The sequence below is a fragment of the Salvelinus alpinus genome, chromosome 37 (genome assembly GCF_045679555.1).
Source record: "Salvelinus alpinus chromosome 37, SLU_Salpinus.1, whole genome shotgun sequence".
In the NCBI taxonomy this organism is placed as follows: Eukaryota; Metazoa; Chordata; class Actinopteri; order Salmoniformes; family Salmonidae; genus Salvelinus; species Salvelinus alpinus.
This window is the reverse complement of record NC_092122.1, coordinates 9,875,338-9,891,669: the sequence shown is the minus strand read 5'-3', so window position 1 is coordinate 9,891,669 and position 16,332 is coordinate 9,875,338. Positions and strand designations below refer to the sequence as shown.

The following is a 16,332-nucleotide window of genomic DNA, read 5'->3' as shown; positions in this document are numbered from 1 at the left end:
AATATATAATTTGTATCTATTATTTGTTATTTTTAAACTTTTCCATGAAAATTATAAAAAGTATATATTATTTCAAATTATATATGGGGGATTGTAAATGATGCAGACAATTACATTGATAGAAGCCATAATCTATTTGCAATATTAAAGCTGATCCACCCCCAAAAGAATACAAAAACAATAATAACAATATATTTGCCATGAAATGAGCAGCAGCAGTACAGAACCATCGCTAGACCGGCACATTAGACGGCACATTCCTCACTCGCTAAATGCACAATTAAAGGGCCAGATGCACAAATAAAGAGACAGATGCACAATTAAAGGGGAATTACACTCACTTTTACTTTTCTTCCAGACCAAAACAAATGGCCTTCTAATGTAATTTAACCATCGATATGGACTCAGAACATCCAATTTCGTTGTTTCTCTATGAACATTTGTAATTTTGAGAGTGAATCAAGGAAACATTTAACTGAGAAAACAATCTGGAAAAATATAAAACATAATTTGGGAAAAGATCACAGATTTTATAGGGCCCCCCCTTAGAGTTGTTTATTAAGAATTATTTTACCAGGTATATTGACAGAAAACACAGTGCACTACTTTCTCTTGTACACTAAGGACCCGGGGTTGAATTGAAACATGTTGGCTGGGTGGGGATGGGGGAATGGAATGGGAGGTCGGGGGTGGAAGCCCTCTTGTTTTTCTTTTCTTATCCTGATGATATGGAATGTAATATTACTTAAACTTTGTATGTATTTCTTACATTTTTTCCCTCTTCTTTTGAGTGGCAGCCAACGGGTATATGTTTTATAAACGTATAATTTGAAATGGTCAATCAAATCAAATCAATTTGTATTAGTCACATGCGCCGAATACAACAGGTGTAGACCTTACAGTGAAATGCTTACTTACGAGCCCCTAACCGACAGAGAAGTTTCAAAAAATACGGATAAGAATAAGAGATAAAAGTAACAAGTAATTAAAGAGGAGCAGTAAATAAATAACAGTTAAGATAGTACAGTTGAAGTCAGAAGTTTATATACACCTCAGCCAAATACATTTAAACTCAGTTTTTCACAATTCCTTACATTTAATCCCAGTAAAAAATCCCTGTTTTAGGTCAGTTAGGATCACCACTTTATATTAAGAATGTGAATGCTTGGGGTCATTGTCCATTTGGAAGACCCATTTACGACCAAGCTTTAACTTCCTGACTGATGTCTAGAGATGTTGCTTCAATATGACCACATCATTGTCATTCCTCATGATGCCATCTATTTTGTGAAGTGCACCAGTCCCTCCTGCAGCAAAGCACCCCCACAACATGATGCTGCCACCCTCGTGCTTCACGGTTGGGATGGTGTGCTTAGGCTTGCAAGCCTCCCCCTTTTTCCTCCAAACATAACAATGGTCATTATGGCCAAACAGTTCTGTTTTTGTTTCATCAGACCAGGGGACATTTCTCCAAAAAGTACGATCTTTGTCCCCATGTGCGGTTGCAAACTGTAGTCTGGCTTTTTTATGGTGGTTTTGGAGCAGTGGCTTCTTCCTTGCTGAGCGGCCTTTCAGATAATGTCGAAATAGGACTTGTTTTACTGTGGATAAAATACTTTTGTACCTGTTTCCTCCAGCATCTTCACAATGTCCTTTGCTGTTGTTCTGGGATTGATTTGCACTTTTCGCACCAAAGTACATTCATCTCTAGGAGACAGAACGCATCTCGTTCTTGAGCAGTATGACGGCTGCGTGGTCCCATGGTGTTTATACTTGCGTACTATTGTTAGTACAGATGAACGTGGTACCTTCAGGCATTTGGAAATTGCTCTCAAGGATGAACCGGACTTGTGGAGGTCTAGAATTATTTTCTGAGGTCTTGGCTGATTTCCTTTGATTTTCCCATGACGTCAAGCAAAGAGGCACTGAGTTTGAAGGTAGGCCTTGAAATACATCCACAGGTACACCTTCAATTGACTCAAATGATGTCACTTAGCCTATCAGAAGCTTCTAAAGCCATGACATAATTTTCTGGAATTTTCCAAGCTGTTTACAGGCACAGTCAACTTAGTGCATGTAAACTTCTGACCCACTGGAATAGTGATACAGTGAATTTTAAGTGAAATAATCTGTCTGTAAACAACTGTTGGAAAAATTACTTGTGTCATGCACAAAGTAGATGTCCTACTATAGTTTGTTAACAAGAAATTTGTGGAGTGGTTGATAAACGAGTTTTAATGACTCCAACCTAAGTGTATGTAAACTTCCAATTTCAACTGTATGTACATGTAGGTAGGGTTAATTAAAGTGACTATGCATAGATGACAACAGAGAGTGGCAGTGGCGTAGAGAGGGGAGGGGAGCGGGTGGGGCAATGTGAATAGTCTGGGTAGCCATTTGACTAGATATTCAGGAGTCTTATGGCATGGGGGTAGAAGCTGGTTAGAAGCTTCTTGGACCTAGACTTGGCGCTCCGGTACCGCTTGCAGTGCGGTAGCAGCGAGAACAGTCTATGACTAGCTTGGCTGGAGTCTTTGACAATTTTTAGGGCCTTCCTCTGACACCGATTGGTAAAGATGTCCTGGAATGCAGGAAGCTTGGCCCCAGTGATGTACTGGGCCGTACGCACTACCCTCTGTAGTAGCTTGCGGTTCGGAGGCCGAGCAGTTGCCATACCAGGCAGTGATGCAACCAGTCAGGATGCTCTCGATGGTGCAGCTGTAGAACCTTTTGAGGATCTGAGGACCCATTCCAAATCTTTTCAGTATCCTGATGGGGATTAAGTTTTGTCCCGCCTGCTTCACGACTGTCATGGTGTGCTTGCACCCCTGCAATAAAAAATAACAAAACAAATAAAACATTGGTAAAAAACAGACTTCCTTAACAATCTACATCTTCTAAAGCCTCAATCGCCCAAAGGCCTTCTGGTTTATTCTGTATGTTTATACTGTATATTAGGTGCAAGAATTATTGTTGAAAAGGAAGGTGTTTCATCCTGTTTACATCTGTCAGCACAGAATAAGTGACAGAGGGCTCTTACATCTCCATCCTTTCCCCCGCCAGGTATTGATCCCAGAGGTAACATGGTGCTGAAGCCGGCTGAGTTCATCGTGGAGACAGTGGAGGCGGGGCTAGGGGAGGTGCTGGTCTATGTGGAGGACTCAGAGGGACACACAGAGGAGGTGGGGCACTCTCACCCACATTACCCCTTAACTCCTCAATCCCTTACTCCTCCGTCCTGAAGTTGCTGTTCATTTGCACACATAGTTCTTCACATCCAGCTTCTATCTCTCTCCTTTCTCCCATCTCACCCCTCTCTTTCTGTTCCAGGCCAGAGTGATCCCCAACAATGACAAGAACAGGACGTACTCTGTCATCTACCTGCCCAAAGTGGAGGGCCTTCACAAGGTAACACACTTACAGTACCCGTATATACATACTTGAAAATATTTAAAATCTTAGTTGGGATTTCCTCCAGCAGTCTAACAGGGGTCTATGCGTGTTCTTTTCCCCAGGTGAAGGTGATGTTCGCTGGGCAGGACATAGACAGGAGTCCCTTCGTGGTGAGTGTGTCCAAGGCCATGGGAGACCCCAACAAGGTGCAGGCCAGAGGACCAGGACTGGAGCCTGTAGGCAACGTGGCTAACAAGCCTACCTACTTCGACATCTACACAGCAGGTAACACACGCATGCACATCTGGGGAGGACCATGTTCATGGTATGGAAGTAGATCATCTATCTACCTTTCCTATTGAAATCCCCTAGTTTCATCAATAGGGTTGTAAGTAGATCTAAGGATCTTTTAGAATGATCATTAGCTTTGCAATATTAGCTGATATTTATTCCTTCGATCATGATGACAAAGTACATGTATGTATTTGTTCTCTCTAATGTCCTCCAGTGTTACGTCCATTTCTGTCCCCTGAACACACAGTAGAAGGTGTTAGCACATCTATTTTTGTCCTCAGGTGCCGGTGCTGGAGACGTGGGTGTGATCATCGTGGACTCCCAGGGCAGAAGAGACACCGTGGAGATCATTCTGGAAAACAAGGGGGACAGTATTTTCCGTTGCACCTATTGCCCTATCCTGAAGGGGCCTCATGTTATCTACGTGACGTTTGCTGGGCAGCAGATACCCAGAAGCCTTTTCACTGTCCACATCTCAGAGGGTAACACACACACACACACACACACAGATTTTGATGATCGTACTGATTTTTTACAGTAATCCACTATCTGACTCCCTCCCTCTCTTTCTAATCTGAGTAATATTGAGTTTTAATGCCTAGACTGACCTCACTACTAAACATTTGATCTCCATAACAGACAGTGATAACCTGCCATAACAGACAGGCCACCGACATGGTCTGAAGTCTTTTGGGTTCTTCTGAAAATTGTTGGGTTAGGGTTGGTGAACCCTTGGTTTGTGGGAGGACTCTGGATGGGTTCTGAGTGTTGGAGCAGCAGGGTTCTAAGCTGTGGGGTCTGGTGGTTCTCCAGAGTGACCCTGTCCTGTTCCAGCGTGTGTGTCATATTGTTGTTGTTCCTCCATGCAGCTCCACCGAGCGCCCTGCCCCCTGGCTCTCCGGTGCAGATAGTGCCCCAGTCCATACGCACCCCACCCACAGACAAGGCCAAGAGAGTGCCCCCCCCAACACCGCCCAAACCCAGGCGACCAAGTTAGTACAGGCCTGCCCGTGGAGGAGAGACCGTAGCCTGCCTGCGCCAGCCTGGTCCCCCCTAAACTCAAAACTATACCCCCATCCCCCGTGACGCACCGCACCAGGGGTCCCCAGCTTGATGGCATGTGCTGGCGCTTAGCCCTCTGTGGCTTCATCCCCCCCTTCAACCCAGGCAGCTTCCAAAGAGAGAGAATGAGAGGGAATGAGTGAGTGTGTAACTGAACGAAGAAATGAAAGGAAGAGAGAGAGAGAATGCAAGAATGAAAGAAAAGGAAGGGCGTGAATGGGAGAGAGAAATGCAGTTCCTCCTCATTTTAACAATAGAGGCAGCACCATCCATCCATGTGGTTGGCTGGTTTTGGACGGTCACCTTTACAGACGCTCGGCAGTTCTTCAACACACAGAGGTCACACACTTACTGTACATCACCTGCTTCAAAAATACAAAAGTACATTGCAATTGGCCTTCCAACATTGTCTTATTGCAATAATCTTTGAATACTGCATATCAAAAAAATTATTAAATAATCCCACACACATTTATTTTTATCCAGTTTGTAGCTCACTTTGCCTTAATATCCTGTAACACGTGATTTGATTTCTTCCATGTGTGACGTTAAATTGACTTGACGATTTAGAACAAAACTAATGAGTAACAACACCCACAAATTAACAAAAAAAGATTTGAACACAACAACAGCATCATAGCGTACCATAACACAGCTTTTTTTGTGTGATAGTTTCCCAATTCACTTTTTGATAACCCAGAAACAAACAATCCCGTTCAAGTCAAATGAAAATCGATTGTCTTAACTTTTGACCTTTGTTTCATTTGACGAGAGCGGCCGTCAGCGTGACCGTCCAGACGTGTGTGAATCTTACATACCTCATTACACTGTCTACTTGTCATCCTCATCTTCCTCCCCCCCAGACCAAAGCAATCGCTCTGTGTTCAGTCAGCCATTTACAACTTTACATTTTCTGACTAACACTGAACATGCAAATGCTCCTCCATTTTTAGCTTAATTTTAACCTGACATTTTTTAAGCTTTTTCATAACACAACAAAACAATAACATTGTTTGTCTTCATAACCCATTTTAATAAGGCTCTCTATCAAGAGGTTTTCCATACAACTATTTAACTTTTAATTCAGTTATTTTATTAAGTTGTTTTCCTTAATTTTCTTTTGGTCATTTCTAAACTTAAGTGGTCTAAAATGATGATGAATTGGGAAAGTTAGCTGGTTATTTCTTCCTAATTTCACAAAATTGCTGTAATGTTTTCTGTGGCCAAGGCATTTTTACAGTCATATTACAGCACTGGTAATTAGCTAATTGAAAGCCTGCAGCATCTTAACTCAAGATGTTAGCATAGTTATGCTAGCTATTTGTCTTTGGAATGTTTTGCCATCTAACAAGAGGTTCATCGTGTAACATCATTGTATTCAAACTCATAGAAATTATTTCAACATGTCTTATTGTTTTCATATTGACAATCTTATCCATTCAAGCCCAGTGTCTTACAGTAACCCGTCTTTGTTCTCTGTCTAGCTGTTCTGCAGGTATATAACTCCTGTTCAATGTCCATCTCTCCTGTTGCTTCTTCCCTGGCAGCCCATGCAGACTGTGCTTAATGCACCACCATTCAACCGACTAACTAACAGCCAACCTCTGCCCCAGCCTGTGTGTGTATGAGTGTGTATCCTGTTATCTTCTTGTCTAACCACGTTACCCCTCGGTGGTCCCACAGCCAGCAACCCCAACATGTGCCGGGCCTCAGGGAGAGGTCTCCAGCCTAAGGGGGTGAGGGTGAAAGAGGTGGCTGACTTCAAGGTCTACACCAAGGGAGCCGGCAGCGGAGAGCTCAAGGTCACCATCAAGGGGCCAAGTGAGTGTATGGATATGAGTGTAGAATTTCATATTGTTTATGACTTGCCACCACATTCATTTACTGGTTTGATAGGGGCATAAATACTTTTCATGAAATGTAATGGTTTTCAATGGTCTAGTTGTGATAGGAATGCTACTGTATGCTCTGGCTAGCCGTTGACCTCTGAGCTGCTGTGTGTGACCCTTGTGTGACCTGTTTGTGACCCCCTCAGAGGGACTAGAGGAGCCTGTGAAGGTGCGTGACGCGGGAGACGGGGTGTATGAGTGTGACTACTACCCCATCATGACTGGCAAATACACCATCACCATCACCTGGGGCGGACAGACCATCCCACGCAGGTGAAACCCTGTCCTCCCCCCTATTCTGCTGTGGGCACAACCACATGAAAGCTACAAAGGCAGTGGGCTGAACCATTAAGGGCTTTCCAGGGTTGTCCTGGAAGGACAGATGTTGAAATAACTTAAAGAAGCCAAAATGACCTGTGATGAGTCATGTTATGAAGCTTACATTCCTGCATTCCTTGGAGTTTAATGGTTGGTGGGAGGGGGGGTGGAACTGGAAATATCACTGCTGCCCAACATCAATTACGTGAATTTTACTGACATTACAGTCAATGGGGCTATAAAAAATGTCTGTTTGACTAGACCACCCCTGACTGTATGTGTGTCTATGTATGTATGTGTCTGCATTAACATGTGTGTGTGTGTGTTTCCTGCAGCCCGTTTGAGGTGGTGGTGAGTGAGGACGTGGGGTCCCAGAAGGTGAGGGCGTGGGGGCCGGGCCTGGAGACAGGCATGGTGGGGAAGTCAGCTGACTTTGTGGTGGAGGCCATCGGCACAGAGGTGGGAACTCTGGGTAAGTCTGACGGCCGTTAGAAGAGAAAGACACAGGATTATTCTATTGGACTGTTTTCCATTGGAATTCTGGCATGACTGTCAGGCAATTTACACAGATTCCGTGTCCAAGCAGACACACACACACACACACAATTGTTATTAGTTGGAGAGTTGGAGAGATTAAAGCCCACATTTTGGGGGTCACTTGTCACGGAACCCAGCGCAAGGCCTGAGGGCTTCCTGTTCCTGTCACATGATCAGTCTGACCTGCCAGCTGAGGAAAAGGTCATGACCCCTGATGATTCACCTCATTACAGTTATTATACGAATTAGGATGAACTTACTCTTCTTTCTCTGTCTTCTACCTCCATCGCAAGCGATGACTAAACCAACCTTCCAATATTTCTTAGTCTGTTGCCATCTATGCCTGTTTGCCTCTTTGTTGCCAGTTGCCATTTCTGTGTGTGTGTGAGCTTATATCTCTACCCACCTCTATATAATGTGTACCTATATCTCTCTCTCTGTCCCTGTTCATCCCCAGGTTTCTCCATCGAGGGCCCGTCGCAGGCTAAGATAGAGTGTGATGATAAGGGCGACGGGTCATGTGACGTACGTTACTGGCCCACGGAGCCTGGCGACTATGCTGTTCACGTCATCTGTGACGACGAGGACATCAAGGACAGCCCCTTTATGGCCCACATCCTCCTCACAGCCAATGACGTGTTCCCTGAGAAGGTTAGACCCCACCCCTTCACGTTTACCCCACCGGCTTGCCAGCCTGTAGAACGAGAATAATAAAGTGACGTAACAGTAAGAGAATGGCAACATACTGTAATAGTGACGTAATACTGACGTAAAGGCTACATAAGGATGACATAACAGCATTATGAATGGCTTCTCCTTGCAGGTGAACAGTTATGGCCCGGGTCTGGAACCGATTGGCTGCATTGTCAACAAACCAGCAGAGTTCACCATTGATGCAAGTGGAGCCGGCAGGGGCCAGCTGAAGATATACGCCCAGGATGCAGAGGGCTTCCCCATCGACATCCAGATCACAGAGAACGGAGACAGCACCTTCCTCTGTGTCTACATTCCCACCAAGCCCATCAAACACACCATCATTATCACCTGGGGAGAGGTCAACGTCCCCAACAGTCCCTTCAGGGTAAGACTGACCACCCGTCTAACAGACTGTAGACCTGTTAGATCAGGGCTCTCGAACCCTGTTCCTGGAGAGCTTCCCTCCTGTAGGTTTTCATTCCAACCCCAGTTGTAAATAACCTGATTCAGCTTATCAACCAGATAATTATTAGAATCAGGTGCGCAAGATTTGGGTTGGAGCAAAATCCTACAGGACGGTAACTCTCCAGGAACAGGGTTGAAGAGCCCTGTGTTAGATACACATACAGTACATACATATGGTATGTCACTTACAGCATTCTATAGCAAATTCAGTGTATTTGCAAAGATAGCATACAGCTTTGTACAATGTTGTAGTACTAGTAATGTATGTTCATTGCTGTGTGTGTGTGTGTGTGTGTGTGTGTGTGTGTGTGTCTGTCTGTCTCAGGTGACCATCGGAGAGGGCAGCCACCCAGAGAATGTGAAGGTGTATGGTCCAGGTGTGGAGAAGTCAGGTCTGAAGGCCAACGAGCCAACCTACTTCACTGTGGACTGCAGCGAGGCAGGACAAGGTGAGATGCAACAGAGAAATACAACACATAGAAGGGTCTTCACTACTCAATGTTGTAGCCGACGGTGTTGTTGAGTGAGTTCTAGCACTGATGAGTATTTTCTTGCCATCTGCCTTCTCAATGTTTAACAATCTTACTTGCTTTTTTCCACTCCAATTTTCATCCCCTTCCTGAATACCCTAATCCTGGACCCCTTCACTCCCATTCCCATTCCTCAGGGGATGTCAGTATCGGCATCAAGTGTGCACCTGGCGTGGTCGGTCCGGCAGAGGCTGACATCGACTTTGACATCATCAAGAATGACAACGACACGTTCACAGTGAAGTACATGCCCCCCGGCCCCGGACGCTACACCATCATGGTGCTGTTCGCTGACCACGTGAGAGAAAGAGAAACTACACCGCCATTTTGGATTTTTAGCTTCACTATTATGAAACCAAACAATAACAATGACCTTCCCACTTTGACCCTTGACACAGGAAATACCCATCAGCCCTTTCAGGATCAAGGTGGACCCCTCCCATGACGCTAACAAGGTGAGGGCGGAGGGACCCGGACTCAACAAGACAGGTGAGACTTCTAGTAACCATGACAACAAACCGCCGACATGGGCAATAGAGCAAATTCACATACAACTATGATGCTAATAATCATCAAATTCAAATCAAATTTATTTATATAGCCCTTCTTACATCAGCTGATATCTCAAAGTGCTGCACAGAAACCCAGCCTAAAATCCCAAACAGCAAGCAATGCAGGTGTAGAAGCACGGTGGCTAGGAAAAACTCCCTAGAAAGGCCAAAACCTAGGAAGAAACCTAGAGAGGAACCAGGCTATGAGGGGTGGCCTGGTCAGCAGCATGGTCAAATAATAATAATCACAGTAGTTGTCGAGGGTGCAACAGGTCAGCACCTCAGGAGTAAATGTCAGTTGGCTTTTCATAGCCGATCATTGAGAGTATCTCTACCGCTCCTGCTGTCTCTAGAGAGTTGAAAACAGCAGGTCTGAGACAGGTAGCACGTCCGGTGAACAGGTCAGGGTTCCATAGCCGCAGGCAGAGCAGTTGAAACTGGAGCAGCAGCACGGCTAGGTGGACTGGGGACAGCAAGGAGTCATCATGCCTGGTAGTCCTGGGGCATGGTCCTAGGGCTCAGGTCCTCCGAGATAGAGAAAGAAAGAAAGAGATAATTAGAGAGAGCATACTTAAATTCACCCAGGACACTGGAGAAATACTCAAGATATAACAGACTGACCCTAGACCCTCGACACATAAACTACTGCAGCATAAATACTGGAGGCTGAGACAGGAGGGGTCAGGAGACACTGTGGCACCATCCGATGATACCCCCGGACAGGGCCAAACAGGCAGGATATAACCCCACCCACTTTGCCAAAGCACATCCCCCACACCACTAGAGGGATATCTTCAACCACCAACTTACCATCCTGAGACAAGGCCGAGTATAGCCCACAAAGATCTCCGCCACGGCACAACCCAAGGGGGGGCGCCAACCCAGACAGGAAGACCACGTCAGTGACTCAACCCACTCAAGTGACGCACCCCTCCTAGGGACGGCATGGAAGAGCACCAGTAAGCCAGTGACTCGGCCCCTGTAATAGGGTTAGAGGCAGAGAAGGGCTAGGCAGAGACAGCAAGGGCGGTTCATTGCTCCAGAGCCTTTCCGTTCACCTTCACACTCCTGGGCCAGACTACACTCAATCATAGGACCTACTGAAGAGATGAGTCTTCAATAAAGACTTAAAGGTTGAGACCGAGTCTGTATCTCTCACATGGGTAGGCAGACCATTCCATAAAAATGGAGCTCTGTAGGAGAAAGCCCTGCCTCCAGCTGTTTGCTTAGAAATTCTAGGGACAATTAGGAGGCTTGCGTCTTGTGACCGTAGCGTACGTATAGGTATGTACGGCAGGACCAAATCGGAAAGAGAGGTAGGAGCAAGCCCATGTAATGCTTTGTAGGTTAGCAGTAAAACCTTGAAATCAGCCCTTGCCTTAACAGGAAGCCAGTGTAGGGAGGCTAGCACTGGAGTAATACAATCAAATTTTTTCTGTTTTAGTCAGGATTCTAGCAGCCGTATTTAGCACTAACTGAAGTTTATTTAGTGCTTTATCCGGGTAGTCGGAAAGTAGGGCATTGCAGTAGTCTAACCTAGAAGTAACAAAAGCAGGGATACATTTTTTTGCATCAATTTTGGACAGAAAATTTCTGATCTTTGCAATATTACGCAGATGGAAAAAAGCTGTCCTTGAAACAATCTTGATATGTTCGTCAAAAGAGAGATCAGGGTCCAGAGTAACGCCGAGGTCCTTCACAGTTTTATTTGAGACGACTGTACAACCATCAAGATTAATTGTCAGATTCAACAGAAGATGTCTTTGTTTTCTTGGGACCTAGAACAAGCATCTCTGTTTTGTCCGAGTTTAAAAGTAGAACGTTTGCAGCCATCCGCTTCCTTATGTCTGAAACACAGGCTTCCAGCGAGGGCAATTTTGGGGCTTCACCATGTTTCATTGAAATGTACAGCTGTGTGTCATCCGCATAGCAGTGAAAGTTAACATTATGTTTTCGAATAACATCCCCAAGAGGTAAAATATATAGTGAAAACAATAGTGGTCCTAAAACGGAACCTTGAGCAACACCGAAATGTACAGTTGATTTGTCAGAGGACAAACCATTCACAGAGACAAATTGATATCTTTCAGACAGATAAGATCTAAACCAGGCCAGAACTTGTCCGTGTAGACCAATTTGGGTTTCTAATCTCTCCAAAAGAATGTGGTGATCGATGGTATCAAAAGCAGCACTAAGGTCTAGGAGCACGAGGACAGATGCAGCCTCGGTCTGACGCCATTAAAAGGTAATTTACCACCTTCACAAGTGCAGTCTCATGCTATGATGGGGTCTAAAACCAGACTGAAGCATTTCGTATACATGGTTTGTCTTCAGGAAGGCAGTGAGTTGCTGCGCAACAGCTTTTTCACATTTTTTTTGAGAGGAATGGGAGATTCGATATAGGCCGATAGTTTTTTATATTTTCTGGGTCAAGGTTTGGCTTTTTCAAGAGAGGCTTTATTACTGCCTCTTTTAGTGAGTTTGGTACACATCCGGTGGATAGAAAGCCGTTTATTATGTTCAACATAGGAGGGCCAAGCACAGGAAGCAGCTCTTTCAGTAGTTTAGTTGGAATAGGGTCCAGTATGCAGCTTGAAGGTTTAGAGGCCATGATTATTTTCATCATTGTGTCAAGAGATATAGTACTAAAACACTTGAGTGTCTCCCTTGATCCTAGGTCCTGACAGAGTTGTGCAGACTCAGGACAACTGAGCTTTGGAGGAATACGCAGATTTAAAGAGGAGTCCGTAATTTGCTTTCTAATGATCATGATCTTTTCCTCAAAGAAGTTCATGAATGTATTACTGCTGAAGTGAAAGCCATCCTCTCTTGGGGAATGCTTCTTTTTAGTTAGCTTTGCGACAGTATCAAAAAGAAATTTCGGATTGTTCTTATTTTCCTCAATTAAGTTGGAAAAATAGGATGATCGAGCAGCAGTGAGGGCTCTTTGATACTGCACGGTACTGTCTTTCCAAGCTAGTCGGAAGACTTCCAGTTTGGTGGGTCGCCATTTCCGTTCCAATTTTCTGGAAACTTGCTTCAGAGCTCGGGTATTTTCTGTATCCAGGGAGCTAGTTTCTTATGACAAATATTTTTAGTTTTTAGGGGTGCAACTGCATCTAGGTTATTGCACAAGGTTAAATTGAGTTCCTCAGTTAGGTGGTTAACTGATTTTTGTCCTCTGACGTCCTCGGGTAGGCAGAGGGAGTCTGGAAGGGCATCAAGGAATCTTTGGGTTGTCTGAGAATTTATAGCACAACTTTTGATGCTCCTTGGTTGGGGTCTGAGCAGATTATTTGTTGCGATTGCAAACGTAATAAAATGGTGGTCCGATAGTCCAGGATTATGAGGAAAAATATTAAGATCCACAACATTTATTCCATGGGACAAAACTAGGTCCAGAGTATGACTGTGGCAGTGAGTAGGTCCGGATACATGTTGGACAAAACCCACTGAGTCGATGATGGCTCCGAAAGCCTTTTGGAGTGGGTCTGTGGACTTTTCCATGTGAATATTAAAGTCACCAAAAATGTGAATATTATCTTCTATGACTACAAGGTCCGATAGGAATTCAGGGAACTCAGTGAGGAACGCTGTATATGGCCCAGGAGGCCTGTAAACAGTAGCTATAAAAAGTGATTGAGTAGGCTGCATAGATTTCATGACTAGAAGCTCAAAAGATGAAAACGTCGTTTTTTGTTGTAAATTGAAATTTGCTATTGTAAATGTTAGCAACACCTCCGTCCTTTGCTGGATGCGCGGGGGATATGGTCACTAGCGTAACCAGGAGGTGAGGCCTCATTTAACACAGTAAATTCATCAGGCTTAAGCCATGTGTCAGTCAGGCCAATCACATCAAGATTATGATCAGTTCATTGACTATAACTGCCTTGGAAGTGAGGGATCTAACATTAAGTAGCCCTATTTTGAGATGTGAGGTATCACGATCTCTTTCAATAATGGCAGGAATGGAGGAGGTCTTTATTCTAGTGAGATTGCTAAGGCGAACACCGCCATGTTTAGTTTTGCCCAACCTAGGTCAAGGCACAGACACGGTCTCAATGGGGATAGCTGAGCTGACTACACTGACTGTGCTAATGGCAGACTCCACTAAGCTGGCAGGCTGGCTAACAGCCTGCTGCCTGGCCTGCACCCTATTTCATTGTGGAGCTAAGGGAGTTAGAGCCCTGTCTATGTTCGTAGATAAGATGAGAGCACCCCTCCAGCTAGGATGGAGTCCGTCACTCCTCAACAGGCCAGGCTTGGTCCTGTTTGTGGGTGAGTCCCAGAAAGAGGGCCAATTATCTACAAATTATATATTTTGGGAGGAGCAGAAAACAGTTTTCAACGAGCGATTGAGTTGTGAGACTCTGCTGTAGAGCTCATCAGTCCGCCTAACTGGGAGGGGGCCAGAGACAATTACTCGATGCCGACACATCTTTCTAGCTGATTTACATGCTGAAGCTATGTTGCGCTTGGTGACCTCTGACTGTTTCATCCTAACATCGTTGGTGCTGACGTGGATAACAATACCCCTATACTCTCTACACTCACCAGTTTTAGCTTTAGCCCGCACCATCTTCAGATTAGCCTTAACGTCGGTAGCCCTGCCCCCTGGTAAACAGTGTATGAAAGCTGGATGATTCGTTTTAAGTCTAATACTGCGGGGAATCGCCAATGACTAGGGTTTTCAATTTGTCAGAGCTAATGGTGGGAGCCTTCGGCGTCTCAGAACCTGTAACGGGAGGAGTAGAGACCAGAGAAGGCTCGGCCTTAGACTCCGACTTGCTGCTTAATGGGGAGAACCGGTTGAAAGTTTCTGTCGGATGAATGAGCGACACCGGTTGAGCATTCCTACAGCATTTCCCTCCAGAAGCCATGAGAAAGTTGTCTGGCTGCGGGGACTGGGCGAGGGGATTTATACTAACGTTACTATCTGTACCTACTGGTGGCACATGCTGTTTCATCCTTTCCTACACTGACATTCCTACATTGCCTAACGATTGCTATCCTCGCCGTAAGGGGATCGTTCTCCTGTATATTATGAGTACAGCGACTGCAATTAGAAGGCATCATGTTAATGTTACTACTTAGCTTCGGCTGTTGGAGGTCTTGACGAACCATGTCCAGATAAAGCGTCCGGAGTGAAAAAGTTGAATGAAAAAAAAAGTTGAGTGAGGGAAATACAAAAAATATAAACGGTAATTAAAAAGTAAAAACCGTAAAGTTGTCAGGTAGCAAAGTAAGGTTAGCAACAAAACACACAGCAGCACGTAAACAAGTCTGCAAGTTGTGACCGGAAATTATGTCCTTTAGAGATACAAAACAATGGATATCAATGTGACTTTAGAGATACAAAACAATGGATATCAATGTGACTTTAGAGAAACAAAACAATGGATATCAATGTGACTTTAGAGAAACAAAACAATGGATATCAATGTGACTTTAGAGATACAAAACAATGGATATCAATGTGACTTTAGAGAAACAAAACAATGGATATCAATGTGACTTTAGAGATACAAAACAATGGATATCAATGTGACTTTAGAGATACAAAACAATGGATATCAATGTGACTTTAGAGAAACAAAACAATGGATATCAATGTGACTTTAGAGATACAAAACAATGGATATCAATGTGACTTTAGAGAAACAAAACAATGGATATCAATGTGACTTTAGAGATACAAAACAATGGATATCAATGTGACTTTAGAGATACAAAACAATGGATATCAATGTGACTTTAGAGAAACAAAACAATGGATATCAATGTGACTTTAGAGATACAAAACAATGGATATCAATGTCCAATTCTGGTGTTTTATTTAATTCTATGCTAATGACTGTTAATGCAGCTGATTAGTAGATCAGTTGTATTGATCCTGAATGTCCCTCTGTGTGACAACGTCTAGGTGTGGAGGTAGGTAAGCCCACCCACTTCACCATCTACACCAAGGGAGCGGGCAAGGCCAAGCCTGAAGTGCACTTCACCGGAGCAGCAAAAGGGGACGCCGTCCGAGACTTTGAGATCATTGACAACCATGACTACTCCTACACCGTGCGTTACACTGCAGTGCAACAGGTATGTAACCATGACTATGCCTACACCGTGCGCTACACTGCAGTGCAACTGGTATGTAAACATGACTTATCCTACACTGTGCGCTACACTGCAGTGCAACTGGTATGTAAACATGACTTCTCCTACACTGTGCGCTACACTGCAGTGCAACATGTATGTAACCATGACAACTCCTACACTGTGCGCTACACTGCAGTGCAACAGTAATGTAACCATGACTATTCATACACTGTGCGCTACACTGCAGTGCAACAGTAATGTAACCATGACTATTCATACACCGTGTGCTACACTGCAGTGCAACAGTAATGTAACCATGACTATTCATACACTGTGCGCTACACTGCAGTGCAACAGTAATGTAACCATGACTATTCATACACCGTGTGCTACACTGCAGTGCAATAGTAATGTAACCATGACTATTCATACACTGTGTGCTACACTGCAGTGCAACAGGAATGTAACCATGACTACTCCTATACTGTGCGCTACACTGCAGTG

At 44.4% G+C, this 16,332-nt stretch overlaps 1 protein-coding gene across 11 annotated transcripts in view; it reads left to right on the top strand.

The window, feature by feature from the left end:
- Positions 1–16,332, top strand: part of LOC139565617 (filamin-C-like) — an 84,485-nt gene that overhangs the window by 40,611 nt on the left and 27,542 nt on the right. For 6 of the 11 annotated variants that reach the window (XM_071386054.1, XM_071386048.1, XM_071386047.1 and 3 more), the window contains exons 5-18: positions 3,064–3,182; positions 3,331–3,408; positions 3,516–3,678; positions 3,969–4,169; positions 4,557–4,679; positions 6,433–6,570; positions 6,785–6,911; positions 7,292–7,428; positions 7,951–8,144; positions 8,317–8,574; positions 8,980–9,103; positions 9,322–9,482; positions 9,583–9,673; positions 15,659–15,828. In XM_071386054.1, coding sequence (XP_071242155.1) covers positions 3,064–3,182; positions 3,331–3,408; positions 3,516–3,678; positions 3,969–4,169; positions 4,557–4,679; positions 6,433–6,570; positions 6,785–6,911; positions 7,292–7,428; positions 7,951–8,144; positions 8,317–8,574; positions 8,980–9,103; positions 9,322–9,482; positions 9,583–9,673; positions 15,659–15,828 — 2,084 coding nt within the window. The remainder of the gene's footprint in view (positions 1–3,063; positions 3,183–3,330; positions 3,409–3,515; positions 3,679–3,968; positions 4,170–4,556; positions 4,680–6,432; positions 6,571–6,784; positions 6,912–7,291; positions 7,429–7,950; positions 8,145–8,316; positions 8,575–8,979; positions 9,104–9,321; positions 9,483–9,582; positions 9,674–15,658; positions 15,829–16,332) is intronic. The other 5 variants (XM_071386056.1, XM_071386052.1, XM_071386055.1 and 2 more) reach the window with 1 other exon arrangement.